Raw genomic sequence first — 18143 nt, forward strand, 5'->3', positions numbered from 1 at the left:
AGAGTTCAAACATGCTGAGAATGGATGGTTTTCATTTCCATCTAAAAAGGCTTCCTCCTTTGCTCACAAAGTACAGCTTCCCTGCCCACTGCAGCTGAAAGCACTTTACCTCCAGGCCAAAAAAAGGTGGCTTTCCTTTTTTCCTTCTAGAGCAGTAAAGAAGAGTTTATTTTTAGGACACACCTACTGGAACCCACATACATATGCTTAAAAACCATGTATTTTCAAGCTTTACTGCACTGTCCCAAGACTTTACCTGCTTTCCTGGGAAAAGCTGCTTACAGCCTGTTAAGGGTCAGGGTGGAAGATTATTTGATTAGGTGGCAGCCCTCACCCTGAGGTTAACAGAGAGGTGAATGCTCCATACAAATTGCATCCAGCTATGTTTTTGAGTAAGGGATGTTTACATAAGGATCAGCACAAGGCAAGACAAAGAAGGATACACTCAGGGGATCACAGATTCATGCTGTATTAAAAATATAAAGAACTAAAAATTTAGTGACAGATAAGGTATCACAAAAAGCACTTTAAAACAGGCATTCTAAGACCTGCAGCTAGAGTCCAGACACATAAGCAGGAGCATGGAAATTGTTTTCCAAACATTAGGTCAAGCCCTATGCAAATCACATCATTATTGTTAATAACACTGAAGAACCCAAACAGGTACAGAGTTTACATATGTTTATTTATCTGTAGCTAAAACAGCTTCCAATTATATGGGTACAAATATTTATCCTAGTTTGAATGGCTGTAATTATGCTGCAGAGAAACTTTACCAAACCCAGAAAATGACAAAACACAGAGTTGCCTGAAACGTAGTCAAAAAACATATTCAAGTATCAGTATTTCCAAAATTACTAGTCAGAAAATAATACAAATTGTTAAATGCAAGTCATGGTTTTCAGCAGACTCTGATCTACACACTAACAAATGCCATCTTACATTTTTAACACCTTTTAGAAGTCAGATATAAAAGCTCCTTTGACAAATATGCACAGCAGAAAGGAATTAAAAACTAATTAGCTCATATTTGTACTGCATCTAGAGCTTCAAAACTACTAACAGTGACATATCTGCATTAAAAGACAAAATTTGTATTTTTTTCTAAGTTCTTGGCTGTCTGTACTTGCAACTTAAAAACGTAACAATTATGCTATTATATTCCTCATTTCTGTTTATTTTAGTCCCATTATATTATGCAATAGAAATTCTAGCCATATTCATTTAGCCAACTTCATTTAGCTGATTTTACTCCAAATTTGCATCAGCTAGATAAGCCTGCAGTGACACAGATGTAAGCAGCAAGATTTGTTTATATCAGAATTTATCTGTCTTTTGGAGATTCTAAGTTGTTCATTTTTAATTTTTATTTTTTTGGCTTGAGGTCCAGTCGGTTTTAATACTAGCTTTCAGTGAAATCTAGGAATGTTTTATTTCTAGACATCCTAGCAACTAGAATTGGTTCTTTGGGTTTTTTTTTTTGTTCCCCAAAAAAGAAAAGTTGTCCTAGCCACCTCTACCTGTTAATAAGTAAAGGCAGGAGATCCCTTCCCTGTATCAGGCCATTTCACCATGTATAACCTCCCACTGCGGCCAGGCCCAGATTCTTACAGCAAGGCCTTTTTTGCTGACTTGCTGTTAACGTAAAGCTTACAGTCATGCCTCAGTGTTTGGTTTACTTTTCGCTGGTGCAAATTACCTTCCGTTCTCCACTGCTTCGTTTCACTCATCACCATGTTCTCGATTTACTTATTTTATTGCTAGATTTTTTCTGCGCAATCTCCTCAGTCCACTCTTCGTTCTTCCTGGTCAAGCTCACTCCTTTCTGCAGGTGTGAAGGCGTGCTGGGTATCAGCTTCTGAACAGAAGCCTCATCAGTCACTAATAGTTTCTAAGAACTGCACATTTATTGCTGCACTTTGCTTCAATCTGTTAAATGAGAAATTCTGATCTGTTCTTGAACTTCACAGTCACCCTTTATTATCTAGGTTCCGGATCAGGCTTCCATACAGGAGATGCCCCTTTTCTCTTAGCATTTGCACATCAGCAGTTGATGTCAAGATTCCAGGTTTCTCCAGGAAATCTGAAGGTAACTTGTGTTAGCCCTTGACCAGCTCAGACTCCCACAAACAGGGCAACAATGATGCAGCAGTTCCTTTTCCAGAAGGAGCTGAAGGGAGGGAAAATTACGATTTTAAACTGGAAAGCTCATGCTCAGCTATGGTCCTAAAAAAAAATTAACCTGGTTTTAAATCAGTACTTCAGCCCTCCCTTTGCCTACAAATTAGGTTGTCATTCACCTTGAACTTGACAGAATTGATAGGCATTTCTCTGGCAAAATACGTAGCTATTGTGAGCCAAGGGTCAAATGCCTGAAAAAAAACATCAACATGATACTGAATCTTCTCTTTAGCAGTACTAACACAACAGTATTTTATATGCAATTATTATTTTCACATCACCACTTCATTTGTCACGGTGTTATGTGCTGTGTCGTGGTACTCCAAAATAAACACATTCAGCAAAACGAGCACAGAAAGAAGAGCAAAAACAGTTAAAAGAATGTAAAATCAACCAATCTTTACTCAGTATTTTGCTCTGCCCTTCACAGAGGTTTTTGAAGGTGTCATCTGGCCTACTTAAAGCCTTACAATATATAGAGATCACTCCCTGAAGGGCAGCCTTACTTATGCAAGCAGTTGCATTGCCCTACATCTTGCCTCAAAGGGGTTACTGAGACTGCATCTTTCATCTTCATTTGTGTTCAACTCTATCAGCCCTTTTACTTTGCAAAATACCCAGGGCACAAAGCATTAGCTACCAGCATCAAACCACAAAGGTACACATAAACACTTTCATCACAGCACATTTCCTTTAGTTTTATGTAACTCACTATTAACACTCTAGAAACACGATATCCCAAAATCTGTGAAGTACTGAGCATCTTCCAACCTAGATAGCCTTTTATAACATAACATTAAAACCCTGAGAAAACAGCCAGATGAAGAAAGGAGGCACCACTCACAGCTGTGCTTCCACTGGCCACCTGTGCTGAACATTCTGCATGGGTTATTTTCTTCCACAGACAGCAGAATCCACACAAGAGCAAAGAGGGAAGCTCGAGCACCAAGGGCTCCAACAGCCTAAGCAGGGTGTGCGTGGAGGAACACAGCCAAACAGCAGCTCTGGAGCACCTGAAGGAACCTCTCCCTGGACAGAGACCTCAGCAGTAAACACAGACCTATCTTGTGGCAACACTCAACATGCAAGACCCTCTAAAAGGAACCATCACACCACTTCCTCCGCTCTTACAGAGCCCAGCACAACAACCACCGCTCCCTCGCGCCCCGCCGCCATCGAGCCATCCACGTCCTCCCTAGGGCGAGAGCCTCGCTGGGCTTCCCCTTCCCGCTCTCCCCGCTGGCCGCCGCTGTGGCCGTCCCGCGCCTCTCCGGGGGGTAGGCACGGCCGCCCGCTTCCCTTCTGCCGCCTACCGCCGCCGCCTCGCCTCCGTGTGCCCCGCTGCCTCCTGCCGCCGCCTCCTGCCGCCTCCCCCCGCCCCGGCAGCGCTCATGGCGCTCGGTCCTTCCATTCCCCCCGCCTCGTCCTCCGGCACCCCCTCACCTCACTCCCGCCCCCAAACCCGCTTCTCCACCACCCCCCCCTTCCCCTCAGTGCGGGGTTCGCCCTCCCCGGCCTGCGCTTCATTTGTTTTCCAGATGTATCGGCGAGCCCGGCATTTTGGTAGCGATGTGCTGTGGGGGTTGTTTTACAGTCTCAATGGGGTTCCCTCCCACCCCCCGCCCTTGGTGCAGCAGCGTTTCTCTGTTCGTGTGCAGACCGGAAAGCTATAATGCACGTAGCCCATGGCAGGGAAACAGGCTAGATAATGTATACTTTAATTGGGGCGCGTTTAGAAAGCTGACACTTCAAATATGATAGGCATGTGGGTTTTGAGACCGCAGGAAGAAGGTATGCGGTATGTTCAGGTGTGTGTATTTGAGTCGCTCTGTTTTTTAAATCATGACGATTTAAATTTCCCTTTTGCTGCCGTAAAATTAACCCAGAGATACAGTATGGAGTCCTGTAGTATTTTACGTCGACACTAGGGGTGTCTCCTGCTTTTCACCGCTGCCAAGAAATCAACGCCCTTTTTTAATAAACATTTATTTTAGACTAAATTATCCAGTACCCTGGCTTCAGGAAGACTCTGGCAATATCTTGGTTTTACAGCTGGAGAAATAGAAGTGGTGTAAACTTTTTCGTTCTTAACCCGTTAAAAGCAAGGCCATCTGTTTATCACATTTCATATTAGATCTCACAGAGTCGAAAATGGGTTTCCTTTTGGTTTTAAGCAGGGGCTTGCAGTCTTTCCATTAAAAAATAAAGTTGCAGCAGAAGCTGATGTGCTGTGCTCAGTCTGTCTTTGCATGTGCACTTCAATGTCTGTTAGACATGTATTTGGAAAAATACTTTGAAATGTATAAAGGTTTGTTTTCAGTTGGATACTAAACCAATGTGTTTGCTGAATGCCTTCATGCAGTCTGGGATTACATTAAGACTGTGAGAAAAGACAACTTGTATTTTGAGAACAAGGTATTAGTGAAATAAAGACTTGAAAAAGGTTATGATTAAAAATTGTTGCCATATTTGCAGTACTGCTAATTACTGTGAATATATAGATGAACAGTGATCATCTTCCACACAGCAGTTGTGCTCATGCTTTCATTAGTTGGGTCTTCCATGCAAATTTTGTTCTCAAAGACTTGCCTGGTACACTAATATGTATAAACGTGAAGAAAATGTTATTTAATCATGATGCCTGTGTTAGTGACCTTTAATGAACCTGTGATTTACTTTGTTTTTTCCTCCATTCTGTTGTAACTAAACTTGTCCTAGCATATTTTGGTGGTGCAATAATGTTGACGATTACTTTGCGATTTCTTAAACAGTGTTTGTGTCTGATCAATTGCAGTATGCAAATGCAGATGCTGGGGGAAAAAAGGTATGCTGGATATTATCTCTACCAGTAAAGGTGTTTGCTCATATAAGCAGTAACTACACCAGGAGAGTCTTCACTATAGCTGTATCAGTGTGGTGGGTCTGATAACAGCTGATCTTGGATGCCTAATAGTCTGAAAACCAAGCTTAAAACTAAATAGCTGGTAAACATTAAAAAAAAAAAAACCCTTTTAGCTGTCATTCTTTTTACTGTCACTACACTGTGGATGTTGTCACTGAAAGCATTCACTTGTAATGAGATAGACCTTGTTTCAACCTTTACTTAATTTGCAGAGAGCAGTTCTTTTTCACAGTTTGAAGTAACATTTCTTTTGTATTTGTACAGGACTGGAGAGCTGTCAGTTATAGCGAAGGAATAGGTGAATGTATTGTGTTCATAGTAGGTAGCTTACGATAAAACATAAACATCTAGTGAGTCAAAGAATGTAGTGCTGGATGTTTTGCTGCAGTCAGTTCTAAAATAATCTATTGACAGAGCGTAAGATGATGTGTCCATTACATAATGGTAGAAGTAATGTTGATATGCTATTTCTGTCAGAGTTGACTTAGCAAGTTTTTTCTGTGAGTAGTATTTTCTAGGAAAAGGTAAATAGCACAGATAGATGCTATTAAACAATCTCGGGTTTGGATAGGTAAATTCTGTTTTCTTTGGGTGGTGTGTATTCTGGTTTCATACCCAGCTCTTGAGCTTTCTAATTGTAGGACAGAAGACAGAATTCCTCAGGAGTCACCCCAAACTGTTACATGGTGCACCATCTTAGCTAGACTATTCAATTGTTTTGACTCACTTGAGTAGCAGTGCTTCTGGTGCATTTTCTCTAATTGAATCTGATCTAACAGTGTTTCTAAACTACTGAAGCCTCCTGTTCCAGCAGAACATTTTTCACAAGAAGCCAGAAAAAACCCAGAAGACTGTCTTGAATCATTGTTTACTGTTTACCAGGGATTGTATTAAGTAAGTTGGTTCTTAGCCGAAGAAAAACCTAGTTACTCCATTACCAAATCATTTCGCAGCTATCATTACAGACATCTGAAACAGTTCAGTTTTGTGACAGGTAGCAGGAACTCAGAGGCACTCGGGTAGTCCATCTTGTGCCTGACAGCCTACTGGTGGTCTTCCACCACAGGTAGAATAACTGGTCTAGGATTCAAAAAGCACATGTTTAGGTCTGAAGAAGTATTTGGTAGGCTTATTTAAGCCACTTTGTTTAAAAAGTATATTTTATTTTGGAAGTAATTTCTAGAGGCACAGAGGCCCAGTTTAAATATGCAAGTTAACCCTGTGATCTACAGATCTGTTGGTGGAGGAGGAGACATTTTAAAAACTAATTATATTTTTTTCCACTGTTACTGCAATAGAAATAGATTTCTGCCTTTACATGGTTAAACAGTTTAACAGGGAGAAATGAAAATTGAGCAGTTGAGGGGAAAGTGGTTTGTGGTGGACATTCATCAGGATCTTCAGAATATTCATTTTCGAAGGCATCTGACTTAGCACTGAAAGGGAAGGTTTAAAGGAGTGAGTTTAATAACATCCAATTTGTTTTTTTTTTTTAAATTCATATCTTAAAAGAGATGGGACTGTCTTCTGTCAATTGGTGCCAGAAAGGGAGGTCTTAGTAGTTTTGTTATTTCTGGGGAAACAAATGAGGCAGAAATACCCATTTTAGTGCCAGACCATTTCTTGGTCTCTTGCTGTCTCATCATTTCACTCATTTTTGTATGTCAGAAAGGTATATAGGAAGTTTTTAAAGTGTAGGCAAGCTACTATAAGAAAATTATTTATCAGTTTTGATTGACATAATACATTCAAGAAGCAATTAATCTACAAGTGAAGATTTTACAGCTTGCTTGTAGCTGGGCTTTGAGACAGTGCTTACCTGGCAACGTTGCAGAAAGAATAGCTTTTTTTAATTGTAGGCATGCTTAATAGTATTCTACTGTAATTCATAAATTGCACTGGCTTAATATTTTTCAACATTGCTTTGATTTCCCTGCTAGTAAAAGAAATCTTTTACTTTCCTGCCCTCTTTTATTGCCTGTGTTTAGCTGAGTTTAAGAAAATTGTACCCTCTCCTAAAATGTTACAAGTCTGAATAGGAGTTGAACATGAAACTATTAAGACTTTGGTTTAGTTATATGAAATGGTGACCAGAAAATGTGTTTGTAGGAAAAACTTTCTTGTAATTTGAGCTAATATATGACTTCTTGAAAGCAATTTGGTCTTTATTTCCTTGCCACTCCTCTTTCCTCTCAAGCCTGTTCTCCCTGCTCTGGGTAGTATCATTTGTAAACTTGTAATTGGGAGAAAAATTACACTGCGTTGTTCTTTGTTGATCGGCAGCCAGTTCATTTAGTGACACATTTCCCTATTTTCCATCCTTTTCTTCTTCTGGCCAGGATATTTTTCTCTTTTCCTAAGCTTTATTCCTGTGTGTTCCTTACAGAAAGACCACAAGGGCAAAAAGGGCTGGCTGTTCCCGTGCTTCCTACATGCTTTTGCTTTGCCAGAATCATCAGCAGAAATAGGGAAGGTGCTCCTGTTGAGGCCCTTGTTATGATCATACTCCTCTGCTTCTGGAGGAGCAAGAACTGGGGGAGTCAAGATTGAAGTGATGAGGAAGGAATGATGAAAGGCATAAATCTACATTGAGAGAGGAGTCAATAGTGCTTATGCTTAAAGGTTTCACAGTTGGAACCTTCTGAGTAGGATATAATAAGAAAATAAATATCTCATTTTACTTGCCTGCCGCTGTTAATTAAAACAGAAAAAAATTTGGAACTCTGGGGAAACTGTAAGAATTTTATTGGCTGACTTGATTATATAAATTACTTAAATATGTTCTTCTTTCCCAAAGACCCATAGGAGCTTACCTTACTGTACTTTCCTGAAGCTGGTAAAGATTGTTCTTGTTTTACATATGAAAAAGTTTGAGGTCTTTGTGAGGTGTAATAACTTATCTAAGGCCCTTTTTATACATGAGTATGTGATGTCAGAAATGAAAATTTGTAGCTCTGAAAATAAGTCTAAATCAAATTAATTGCTAAAGTAAATAAATTTTGAGGTCTTGGGGCTGATGAATTATTGGAGTTAGAATGCAGCCACCAGAAAATGTGCTGGCACAGTCCATTTGGCTTAAGGCATGTGGTGGTGCTCAGTAATTGAAAGCTTGGGCATACGCAGCCTTTTTTCAACATCTCTGTAGCAGCATTACCCACTTCAAGTGATTTCTTTAGAGATTACACCTGGAAATGGGCTTTTTATATCCCGTAAAAGCTTTTGAGTTTCTTAGATGTCAGTGGCCTAAAATAATCTCAACACCAGCAGTTTGAGAAAGATCTGCTACAAAGATTGCTTTAATGTGCTGAACGAAGTGGGACAGACTTGGATATGGACCAACATCTTTTAATCTGGGGAACAGATAAATCTTTCAGTATGTAAATTCAAGCATTGTAGGAGTATTTTCACTGCTGTTTCCCTGGACCAATGATCAGGAAACTTAAAGTATTTGAAATTCATGATTTCGTAGTGATTTAAATACAGGACTAGAAGCAATATATTCTGCTTGATGTATGATGTAGCTAGATTGTTTTGGTCACTGTGTGAAATTCTGTATTTCCTTAGTAATATCGAATATCAAGATCAGTTTAACCAGGGCTAAACTTAAGCTATGGCTTGTCTTCCTATTTAGGCCTGTTCTATGTAACCTGAACGGGAAAAGTCTGTGGCAAGGTTATTTCTTTGTTAAAGTTTCAGGTGTTTCTAAGAATAAAACCCACATCTCTCAAGTAAAGTAGTTTTTGGGGTGACAGTTCTTTTAAATAGGAAAATTTAATCTTAGAATTTTAATGTAGCTTTCTAAATGTGTAGCTTGAAATTTTTAATTTGGTACCTGCTTTTTTAGGCCTTTTCCACAAAAACCTTTAAAATGTTTTATGTGTTGCTTTTTAGATTGTACCTATCGCAGCCACAAGCATGTTACTACTTTAACTGCTTGGGAAGCTATGTAGATGGTGCAAAACAGGCTGGAGACTATATCTGACTTGTTTGTAACTTGACATTCAGTTGGCTCTGCTATTGATACTCCATTCCACAATTAAGGAAGAATCCCTAGTGATATATATAATCCTTAACTGCATTAAAGAAGTCTCAGAAACCCTTTAAATGCTTTGGATTAAAGGACAGCATTGCTCATGAGCTGCCAACAGGAGCAATCTTGGCTTCCAAGCTGTGAACAGGTTGTGTGAGGAAATACGCTCAGGTGAATATGTGTGAAATCTTGTGTTGGTGGACTTTTTTTAAGCAAACTCTTAAGGCAAAGATCAGAACTCCCTTAGTAAGCTGATACAGTGCCTATTTTAAAAAGCTTATGGAGTTTGAAGTTCGCAGACACTTTGTATCATGGTCCAAATTAGGTAAAGTAAGAATTAAAAAAATGTAGTAAGGCTTTTGCTAAAGAACTTAAGTAACAAATTGGGAAGGATAGGAGAATAGGGGATGGGATAGCAGACAGGAAGCCCAGAAGTGAAGGCCAGGATTAATATATTTTTGTGAAGAAGCCCACCTACTGGAAAAATGGTTTCAGCTGTGATTCTCACAATAATATAATCATAGGATCATCTTGAAATGCTGTGGAACTTCTTTCTGTGGTGTATTTGTGACAGATACGGAGGTTTTTTTACTGTTTATTTTAAACAGCTAGAAACTTTGGTAAGGAAGACCTCAGCTACAGTGCTTCTCTCTTTTTCTGCCCCTTTTCTGTTGTCACCCTGCGAATAGCTCCCTTTTGTACATTTATCAGGTGTTTGGGGTTTTTTTAATAGGTAGTGAAAGACAAAACTGCTGTTTCACTGCTGACTGCATGGTTTCTGAATAGCATCGCTGAAGTTGAAAGAACTCCCTTGAATTCCCTGTGCTCAGAGATGCTATGGCTGGCAGAGAGGACTTGAAAAGGAGTTTTTTATTTTTTGAAATAAGCTTCATGGATATGGCATTAGGCCTGAGCTTACAAAGAACTTCTTGCATACTTTGTAGACGTAACGACAGAACAGCTCTTTCGGTGTTGTGTATGTAATGATGTTCCCTTGGGGAAGTTGAATTTACTATTGAGCCACTACTTAAGAGGCTTAGCACCTTGGTGTCTGAGCAGTCATGGGTCAGCTTTGTTGATAACACTGGAGCAACATGTCACGGATTTTTCTGATAAAAGCTTTACAGCATGTAGATCTGCTAACAAGTCTAGAAAAAAAAAGGATTAATAGAAATTCTAACCAGAAATAACAAAAAATCCCAAATGAATAAACTTGATTTTTGTATTTCATTTAATGAAACTATCTTAGCACTCTAATCATTATTCTTCATAGAGGTATCTAGTGAAGTATCTGTTCCCTACATATTCTTAAAGTTTTTCAGGGATTCTCATAAAAATGGGGTTAGCTTTCCTGAAATAGTTCATTGAAAACACTAAGGTTGGTTATTTTAGTAATAATATTAAAGCATTTGTATTTGGCACTGCTGGTGTTAATTTTTTATTTCATATAGTGCATTAAAAAATCAGATTAGTGGCAAATATAAAATTGGAGAGATTAGTAAATTTGAATTGTGTGTAGTCTGGAATGTTAAGTTGCAGCCCTCATGTTGGTGCGAGTTCACTTTTGAAAAGTTTTCTTTTAAGAAGCCAAGAAAAAATGAGCAATGAGCTATAAGGTGGTCAAATTCCCTTTCTTAATGAGAAAACAAAGTCACATGAGTAAAAGGGACTAAAACTGGGAGGAAGTAGTAGATGGTGGTTTAAAATTTGGCATTATATGTAGTTATGTAGTAGTACTGTAATGCTCGGTAGTAGGGGCAGAGCAGCTAAAGATTCCAGAAGAATTGGGAGGAGTTGGTTTAAGTGAGAGAGTGGGTGTTTTTTAGCAATAGTTACATTGTGGCTGCTTTCTCAGAGGTATTGTTTTGCATCTGTGCTGTGTCAAAAATGTTTTGTGACGTTAATCCATATTACCCAGCATCTTGCAAGGCGTGGTTAAAACACATTAAGATTAGAAGTGTTCCTTGAGTTGCAGTTCATGCCAGACTGGTGTACAAATACATACGTATTATATGGTGCCTTTAAGGTTTTCAAGCAGTAGTTTTGGAACTACAACCTATGAAGAGAAGATAGGAAGTCGAAGAAAAACAGTAGCCTGTGGTTTTGTGGGCAGATTATATTTACATGTACAGTTGCATCATTCTTTGCGGAGTGGATGCACTTGTGATTTGTGCTGTGCCTTGAATTTGAATGACTATATTCTTGATTGTGAGCTTCCAAAGCAACTGGTAATTGTTACTGAAAGACAGTGGGGCTCTGCAGGGATGCGTCTGCTTGACTTATTTTGGGACTTGTGGACCCTATAAATAGCTGTATTTTTTTCTAATGCTGCTTTGCATGTGCTTTCGTGCTTGCTTTTATGTAGATTTACAACTTAAGGGAATTTACAGCTCTTCAGGACAGCTGTTTTTAATTGTATTGTTAGTTGCAGCAATTAATAAGCTTTGATTTCTAATAGGATGAAGGAATCTTTTCTTCAGCAAGTGCTGTGACTCTTTACCAAAAAAAATTATGCAAACATCATTTACAGTAATGAGTGGTGTCCCTCAAGAGATCGGTGTTGGGACCAGTCTTGTTCAACATCTTTGTCAGCAACATGGACAGTGGGATTGAGTGCACCCTCAACACGTTTGCCAGTGGCACCAAGCTGTGTGTTTTGGTTGATACACTGGAGGGAAGGAATGCCATCCAGAGGGACCTTGACACACTTGTGAGGTGGGCAGATGCCAGCCTTAGGAAGTTCAGCCAAGCCAAGTACAAGGTCCTACCCCTGGGTCACAGCAATTCCAGGCACAGCTACAGGTTGGGCAGAGAATAGATTCAGAGCAGCCCTGCACAGAAGAATTTGGGATTATTGGATGAGAAACTGAACATGAGCCGGCTTCAGTGTGCACCTGCAGCCCAGAAAGCCAGCCATATCCTGGGCTGCATCAAATGGAGTGTGACCAGCACATTGAAGGAGGTGATCCTGCCCCTCTGCTCTCGTGAGACGTTGCTTGGAGTATTGTGTGCAGTTCTGGTGTCCTCAACATAAAAAGGACAGGGAACTGTTGGAACAAGTCCAAAGGAGGCCACAAGGATGATCAGGGGACTGGAGCACCTCCCATATGAAAACAGGCTGAGAAAGTTGGTGCTGTTCAGCTTGGAGAAGAGAAGGCTGTGTGGAGACCTCATAGCAGCCTTCCAGTATCTGAAGGGGGCTATAGGGATGCTGGGGAGGAACTCTTCATTAGAGACTGTAATGACAGGACAAGGGGTAACGGGTTCAAACTTAAACAGGGGAAGTTTAGATTGGCTATAAGGAAGAAATTCTTTACTGTAAGGGTGGCAAGGCACTGGAGTGGGTGGCCCAGGGAAGCTGTGAAAGCTCCATCCCTGGTGGTGTTCAAGGCCAGTTTGGACAGAGCCTTGGGTGACATGGTTTAGTGTGAGGTGTCCCTGCCCATGGCAGGGGGGTTGGAACTAGATGATCTTAAGGTTTTTTCCAGCCTGATCTATTCTACTATTCTAACTATTCCAGTGCCTCACCACCCTAACAGTAAAGAATTTCTTCCTTATATCCAATCTAAACTTCCCCTGTTTAAGTTTGAACCCATTACCCTTTGTCCTGTCACTACAGTCCCTAATGAATAGTCTGTCCCCAGCATCCCTATAGCCCCCCTTCAGATACTGGAAGGCTGCTATGAGGTCACCTAGTTCCAACCCCCTGCCATGGGCAGGGACACCTTCCACTAGACCAGGTTGCTCAACGCCTCATCCAACCTGGCCTTGAACACTTCCAGGGATGGGACATCTGTTTATAAGCTATTTAAAACTGGGTTGGAATTCTAATTTAATCTTTTTAGTACCCTTTTATTAGCTTGTAGCTAAAGTGCTAGATGTCTCTCTTTGATATTGAATATTAAATATTTGCGTTCTTTACATAAATATGATACGAGTTAGTTCCTGCCCTGTCTAACTTGAACTAAAATAATCTATGGTTTTAATTGTATTTGAATACTATTTCAGATGACCAACTCCTGAATGGACGTCGCCTCAATGTTATGATTTAAAAAAGTCAGTATTTTCTCCATGACACAGGTCATATAAAGAAAACCGTTTCAAGAGTTTGGAATATTCCATTGCAGTGAAAACCCTAATTGAAAGCAGTGTGGTATTTTTCTGTGTGACTTAAAATGGAAGCTGGTAATACCTGGCAAACCTGTTTAATGTTTTGTAAAATTCTTGATATTTTAATTACAATGATTTTGATCCCTTTCTATTGGATCACAGTGTTGGTAGGGCCTGTTTTCAAACTGTGTGACTCATCTTTATTCTTTACTGAATTCTTCATGAGTCCCTGAGTGGCATAACCTAAACCAGAGCTTGTTAAAATGTCTCAATTTAATAGCTGACAGCTGTAAGTTCTGATGAAGTTATTTTCCTTTTGAAAAGGGAGGAAAAAAACCCAAAACCCCAAACCCAAAGTATTAAGATTACTGTTAACTCTTAGAGATGGTTAGTAATACTGGAATACAATCTGTTTTGCACATTCTGTTTCTATGCAACAATTCCCTTTCAGCATAGTCTGCTTCTTCCTTTGATTTGCACATTTTGCCCAGTTCTGCATCTTTGCTTCCTTGATTGTTTTCTGTTCTTGTCAGTTCATGAAGTCAAATGACTTTTTCTGTTTTCAGATACGTGTCCTTCACGCAGTTCTTTGGAGTGTTCTTCAGCCTCTTTTGCGATAGATCCTGAATGACAATTCTGTTTATTGTCGTTTTCCATTTGTGATTTTTTTTCACTGTACTATTTCCATTTTCTCTCCTCTTGTTGGGCAGCCATAAAACACTTATCCCTTCTTCCAACCTCAGATGGCCCTTTCTAGCGCTAAGTGGTATTAAATTCTCCATGATTTTTTTTTAACTGGGAGGGAAGGCTGATGACAGCGTCTATTTATGCAACCTGTTTCTCTGCTCTTAGACCATTTGATCAAGTAGCCTGCTGATCTGTGTGACTGTCCTGAATCTGTTTTAAGTCCCTGTGGTTACAGCCTGTGTGAATTGATTATATTCTCTGAATTGGCACTTAAACTTTCCTGATAAAGGTAGTTGGACTCTTCTAAACTCTTAGTAGACTGTTGTATACAGTACAGCTGCATCAACTTTATTTTTCCTCCACGCCTTCTCAGATCCATTCAAAAAATACCCGTGCAAGTCTTGCCAAAGCCTTAATCTTTGCAGTTAACTCATTACTGAATACACTGTTAAAATCTAAAATTCAGGATAATTGGTTGGTAGAGAAAGATGCACTGATCACATTGGTTTGAGTATTTCTAACCTCTTTCTATGAATAGGGAATTGTATTCCACTGTAGGATAGTCTTTTGCACCAAGGAGTATAATTCCGTTGTATGATGCAGCGTGTTAGCTTCATTTCTAGAATGTCTTTATTTTCTTTCCCCTCTACAAATACTGCTTGTAGTGGAACGATGAATCTATGTCTGAATCTCCTGAAAAACTGAAGCCTTCTAAGCTTACTAACTGATGCTCATCTCCCTTTTTATTTAATTTATTTTTTTGCTTCCACAAGTTTACAAGCTGCTTGTGTTGAGAGACCTTTATGAGACACATTGGGAACAAATACATTAATTGGTCTGTTTGTCAGTTGCTGTCTAGGGATAACATGCTCCTGTTTCATTTCCAGCTAGGTTCTCATCTTTCATATTTGCCACAGCATCATACACATGTGAGATATATCTGATCAGGCACAAAGCAGGCCTGTAGCCATTTCTTGCAGAAGCTAGGGAGGAGGTTTATTTTCTCTACTTGGGATTCTGTGACTATTGCTACTCTCTGACTTTTGGAAAACCCTCTCCTATGAAAAGTATTATTCCAGTACCTAAAGGGAGCCTACAAGAATGCTGGAGAGGCCCTTTTTACAAGGGCATGTAGTGACAGGCCAAGGGGGAATGGCTTTAAAGTGAAAGAGCGAAGATTTAGATTAGATACTAGGAAGAAATTCTTTACTGTGAGAGTAGTCAAGATACTGAAGTAGGTTGCTCAGTGACGTTGTGGCTGCCCTATCCCTGGAAGTGCTCTAACCTTGACAGGGCATTGAGCAACGTGGTCTAGTGGAAGATGTCCCACTCAGTGCAGGGGGATTGGAACTCCATGATTTCTAAGGTCCCTCCCAGCCCAAACCAGGCTATGATTCTGTGGTGCTCCTTTTCTAATGCTCATAGCATTGCTGAAGAGCAGTAGATTCTATTAGAATGGAATAGAAAAAAGAAGTGATCTATTGTGCCTGTACAATTAGGGCTTTCGGTGTTATATGTGATCATCTTGGTACAGACAAAATCAGGAATTTCAGAAACTCCTGGAGACTGAGTCACCCTTAGTTTTACTTACTTTTTTCTGTATTTGAAGTGTCGCAAACCTTATTTTTAAGAGGGTAGGGGTTTTGATTCTATAGATGTTGTTAATGCTTGCCTCTAGCTTCTGAAAATTACCCCCTGAAAAAGTTTAAATTTGCAAGCATGGTAATAAGTACTGAACCTTTAAATGACAATAATTTCCACAACATACTAAAGCATGTTTACAAACCATTGCAGAGGAAAGGAAGCCTGCCTTTCACACCTCTCATGGATCCAGGGGCGAGAGTACCTCACTGGATCTATTACAGAGAATGCAGCTCATTTTTTGGCTATTTCTGTTAATTCTGGGGGGATGTATTTGAGCTACCCATTAACTTGGCAGAGTTTTTACTGGGATTGTTCTAGAGAGCTGTTAGCTGAAGCTCCATAGTTCTTTTTGGTTTTATAGTACCTGGAAGCCGAGAATTAAGTTGGTATAATCGAAAGCAGCCGTATGGGAGTGTATCTATATGTAGTAAATTATATTTCAATATGACCTTAGGTGAAGTTAATATCTTCTTGTAAAATGGCTGTTCTGTTCCTGTTTCTATGTAGGGCAGCCAGTTATTAATTCCCAGTTCTGCTGCACTGTTGTTCTATTGCTTTGTATTGGAGTGGAAGTTTTGAACATGGTCTGTTTTCTTGGGGCAGAAACTTTTATCTCCAAATTGTTGCAGAGAAAGGGAGAAGCTGAAAGTGCTTTAATTGCCTACTAAATGTTTTACTTGTGAAACAGGTGTTTTGACTCTTTTGGGTAGTTTTGTCTTTATTTCAGAGATTATAAGATGCTAGATAATATCTTGAGTATGATCTGGTGTAACTGCCGGTGAAAGCTGTGACTTGGTTCACAGTCCTTCCAGGTTTTCAGGGATACTTCTTACGCTCTGGCTTCATGTTTTGGGCAAAGCTTTGTTTTCTTTGTTCTGTGTTACTTTATTTTTCCAAATCTGGAGCTGTTTTTTCACACAAGCATGACACAATTTACTGCTTGCAATTGCTATGTTTGTGTTTGGCGATAAAGGGAAATGCCTTCTTGGAAATGAAGTGATTAAATCTGAGATGATCATAAGTGGCCAATGCCCAGTTTATATCTATCAGTATCTTGAAGAACAAGATCAACATGATACGTTTTTTGTTTCCCTTTAATACCTCATTAAGTGTAAGTTGGTGTAATTTCTTTGTTATGAAGACGTTGACCCTTAGCTCTGATAATCCCATGGCGCCTTAGTCACTGGGTATAATCAGTCACATGTTGTGCTTTCTCCATACTCTTTGTTATAAGCTTTTGCATTATATTCTGACAAAATTGCTGCCTTTGAAATGCTGTCTAGAACTCTTTACAACTCCGCTTTCATTATTCATGGGGATTTATGGTTGGGATTTTTCTATATATATAATTTTTCATTGATATGTCTGTTGCCTTGTGGTCTTCTTTGTATCTTCTAATTTGTGTTGTACTTGGATTCCAGATTTTTTGGTTGGACAGCATAGTTTTGTTTTCATTTTCACTAGTGTGGTCTTTGTGTAACAACGCAGTCATGGGGTGGATAGATTGGGAAACTTCATTGTAATTATCTTTAAAGTTGAGAAAGAAGGCTGCTGTGGTCTTTGCTTTAGCTAAGGGAATTGAATAAACTTCGGTGAAAAGTCTTCTGTAGTAAACCTAGGAAGAGGTTTTGAAGGTGAAACCAGTATGTCAACATAAGTGGAACAAGTAAGTAGCATCTTGAAAACTTTTTCGTGACTCCTCCATAAGCAGTGGAGGACTAACTTGTCATGTGAACTCCTAATTGCATCAGAGCATACTCTGATTTAGTGATGGCAGAACTTTATTGTTCCCCTACTAAAGGTTGAGTTGCTCCAGAATCTTTCTGGGAAACTCCTTTCCTTGGCTTTTGGAGAGTTCATTATTCATTTATACACTTAAAATTACAGGCTTCTGAGAATTTTCAAAAGTGATGCAAGCTTTAGAAATGCCAGCTCTGTAGTGATTGCATAAGTAGATTGGGTTCTTGCCTCTAAAGAGCAGTAGCTGGGAACTGCCAAAAGTGAAATTGTCTAATACCACAGAGGGAATTGTATGTTAGCTCATAATGTTAACGCTTTTGTTCCTGTGACTGTTTTTCTCATAAGTTGTATTTACAGATTTTGCTGTGAGAGCTCTGAGCTGTTTTGTCATGAGAGCTTATGATTTCTTGTACATAAGAGGTTTTGCTTTTCTCCTCCATATAACAAAATTGGTTAGTTTTCTATAAATGTGGCAGTCTTTTTTTTCTGCCTCACCTTATTTTAAAAACTGCAGTATGTTTGGTTTTAGTACTGTCAATTATCTACTTGACATATTGCAAACTGAGAGAGATCATAGAAGAGAACTTTTATTCACACATTAGAGATGCAACAATCGAATTATGCAAAGTCTAAAGCAGTTCACTTATCCTTTAGATTTTTACGATGTGTACATCAGACTTGTTGGAAAATTATTTGTGCACACAGACTCGTATCTAGTGAATGGTATTACCGGTATATGGTCTGATTTGATGACTTCTTTTCTCCTCAAAATTCAGGACTAGGACTGTGGGGTAAAGCTGCTTTCCATCTTTGATCCTGCTTTCATCTTACGGAGTTTTACGAACTTTT

The 18143-nt window shown here is 39.4% G+C and overlaps 1 protein-coding gene and 2 long non-coding RNA genes across 3 annotated transcripts in view; 1 reads left to right on the top strand and 2 right to left on the bottom strand.

The window, feature by feature from the left end:
* The window catches only part of LOC134159840 (uncharacterized), a 188523-nt gene that overhangs the window by 24001 nt on the left and 146379 nt on the right, over nucleotides 1-18143 (bottom strand). The window lies entirely within an intron of this gene.
* Nucleotides 3-3334, bottom strand: LOC134159838 (uncharacterized). The gene is made up of 3 exons (XR_009963314.1): nucleotides 3026-3334; nucleotides 2301-2372; nucleotides 3-2170 (listed from the first exon to the last, which is right to left on the bottom strand). It is a non-coding gene; the product is annotated as an uncharacterized LOC134159838 (long non-coding RNA).
* PPP3R1 (protein phosphatase 3 regulatory subunit B, alpha) overlaps nucleotides 3353-18143 on the top strand; it is a 41065-nt gene continuing 26274 nt past the window's right edge. Inside the window, exon 1 of the mRNA XM_062611194.1 lies at nucleotides 3353-3357. Coding sequence (XP_062467178.1) covers nucleotides 3356-3357 — 2 coding nt within the window. The 5' untranslated portion in view covers nucleotides 3353-3355. The remainder of the gene's footprint in view (nucleotides 3358-18143) is intronic.

This window comes from Pezoporus occidentalis, unplaced genomic scaffold, assembly GCF_034315485.1.
Source record: "Pezoporus occidentalis ecotype Australia unplaced genomic scaffold, CSIRO_AGI_Poc_V1 ctg10, whole genome shotgun sequence".
NCBI lineage: Eukaryota > Metazoa > Chordata > Aves > Psittaciformes > Psittacidae > Pezoporus > Pezoporus occidentalis.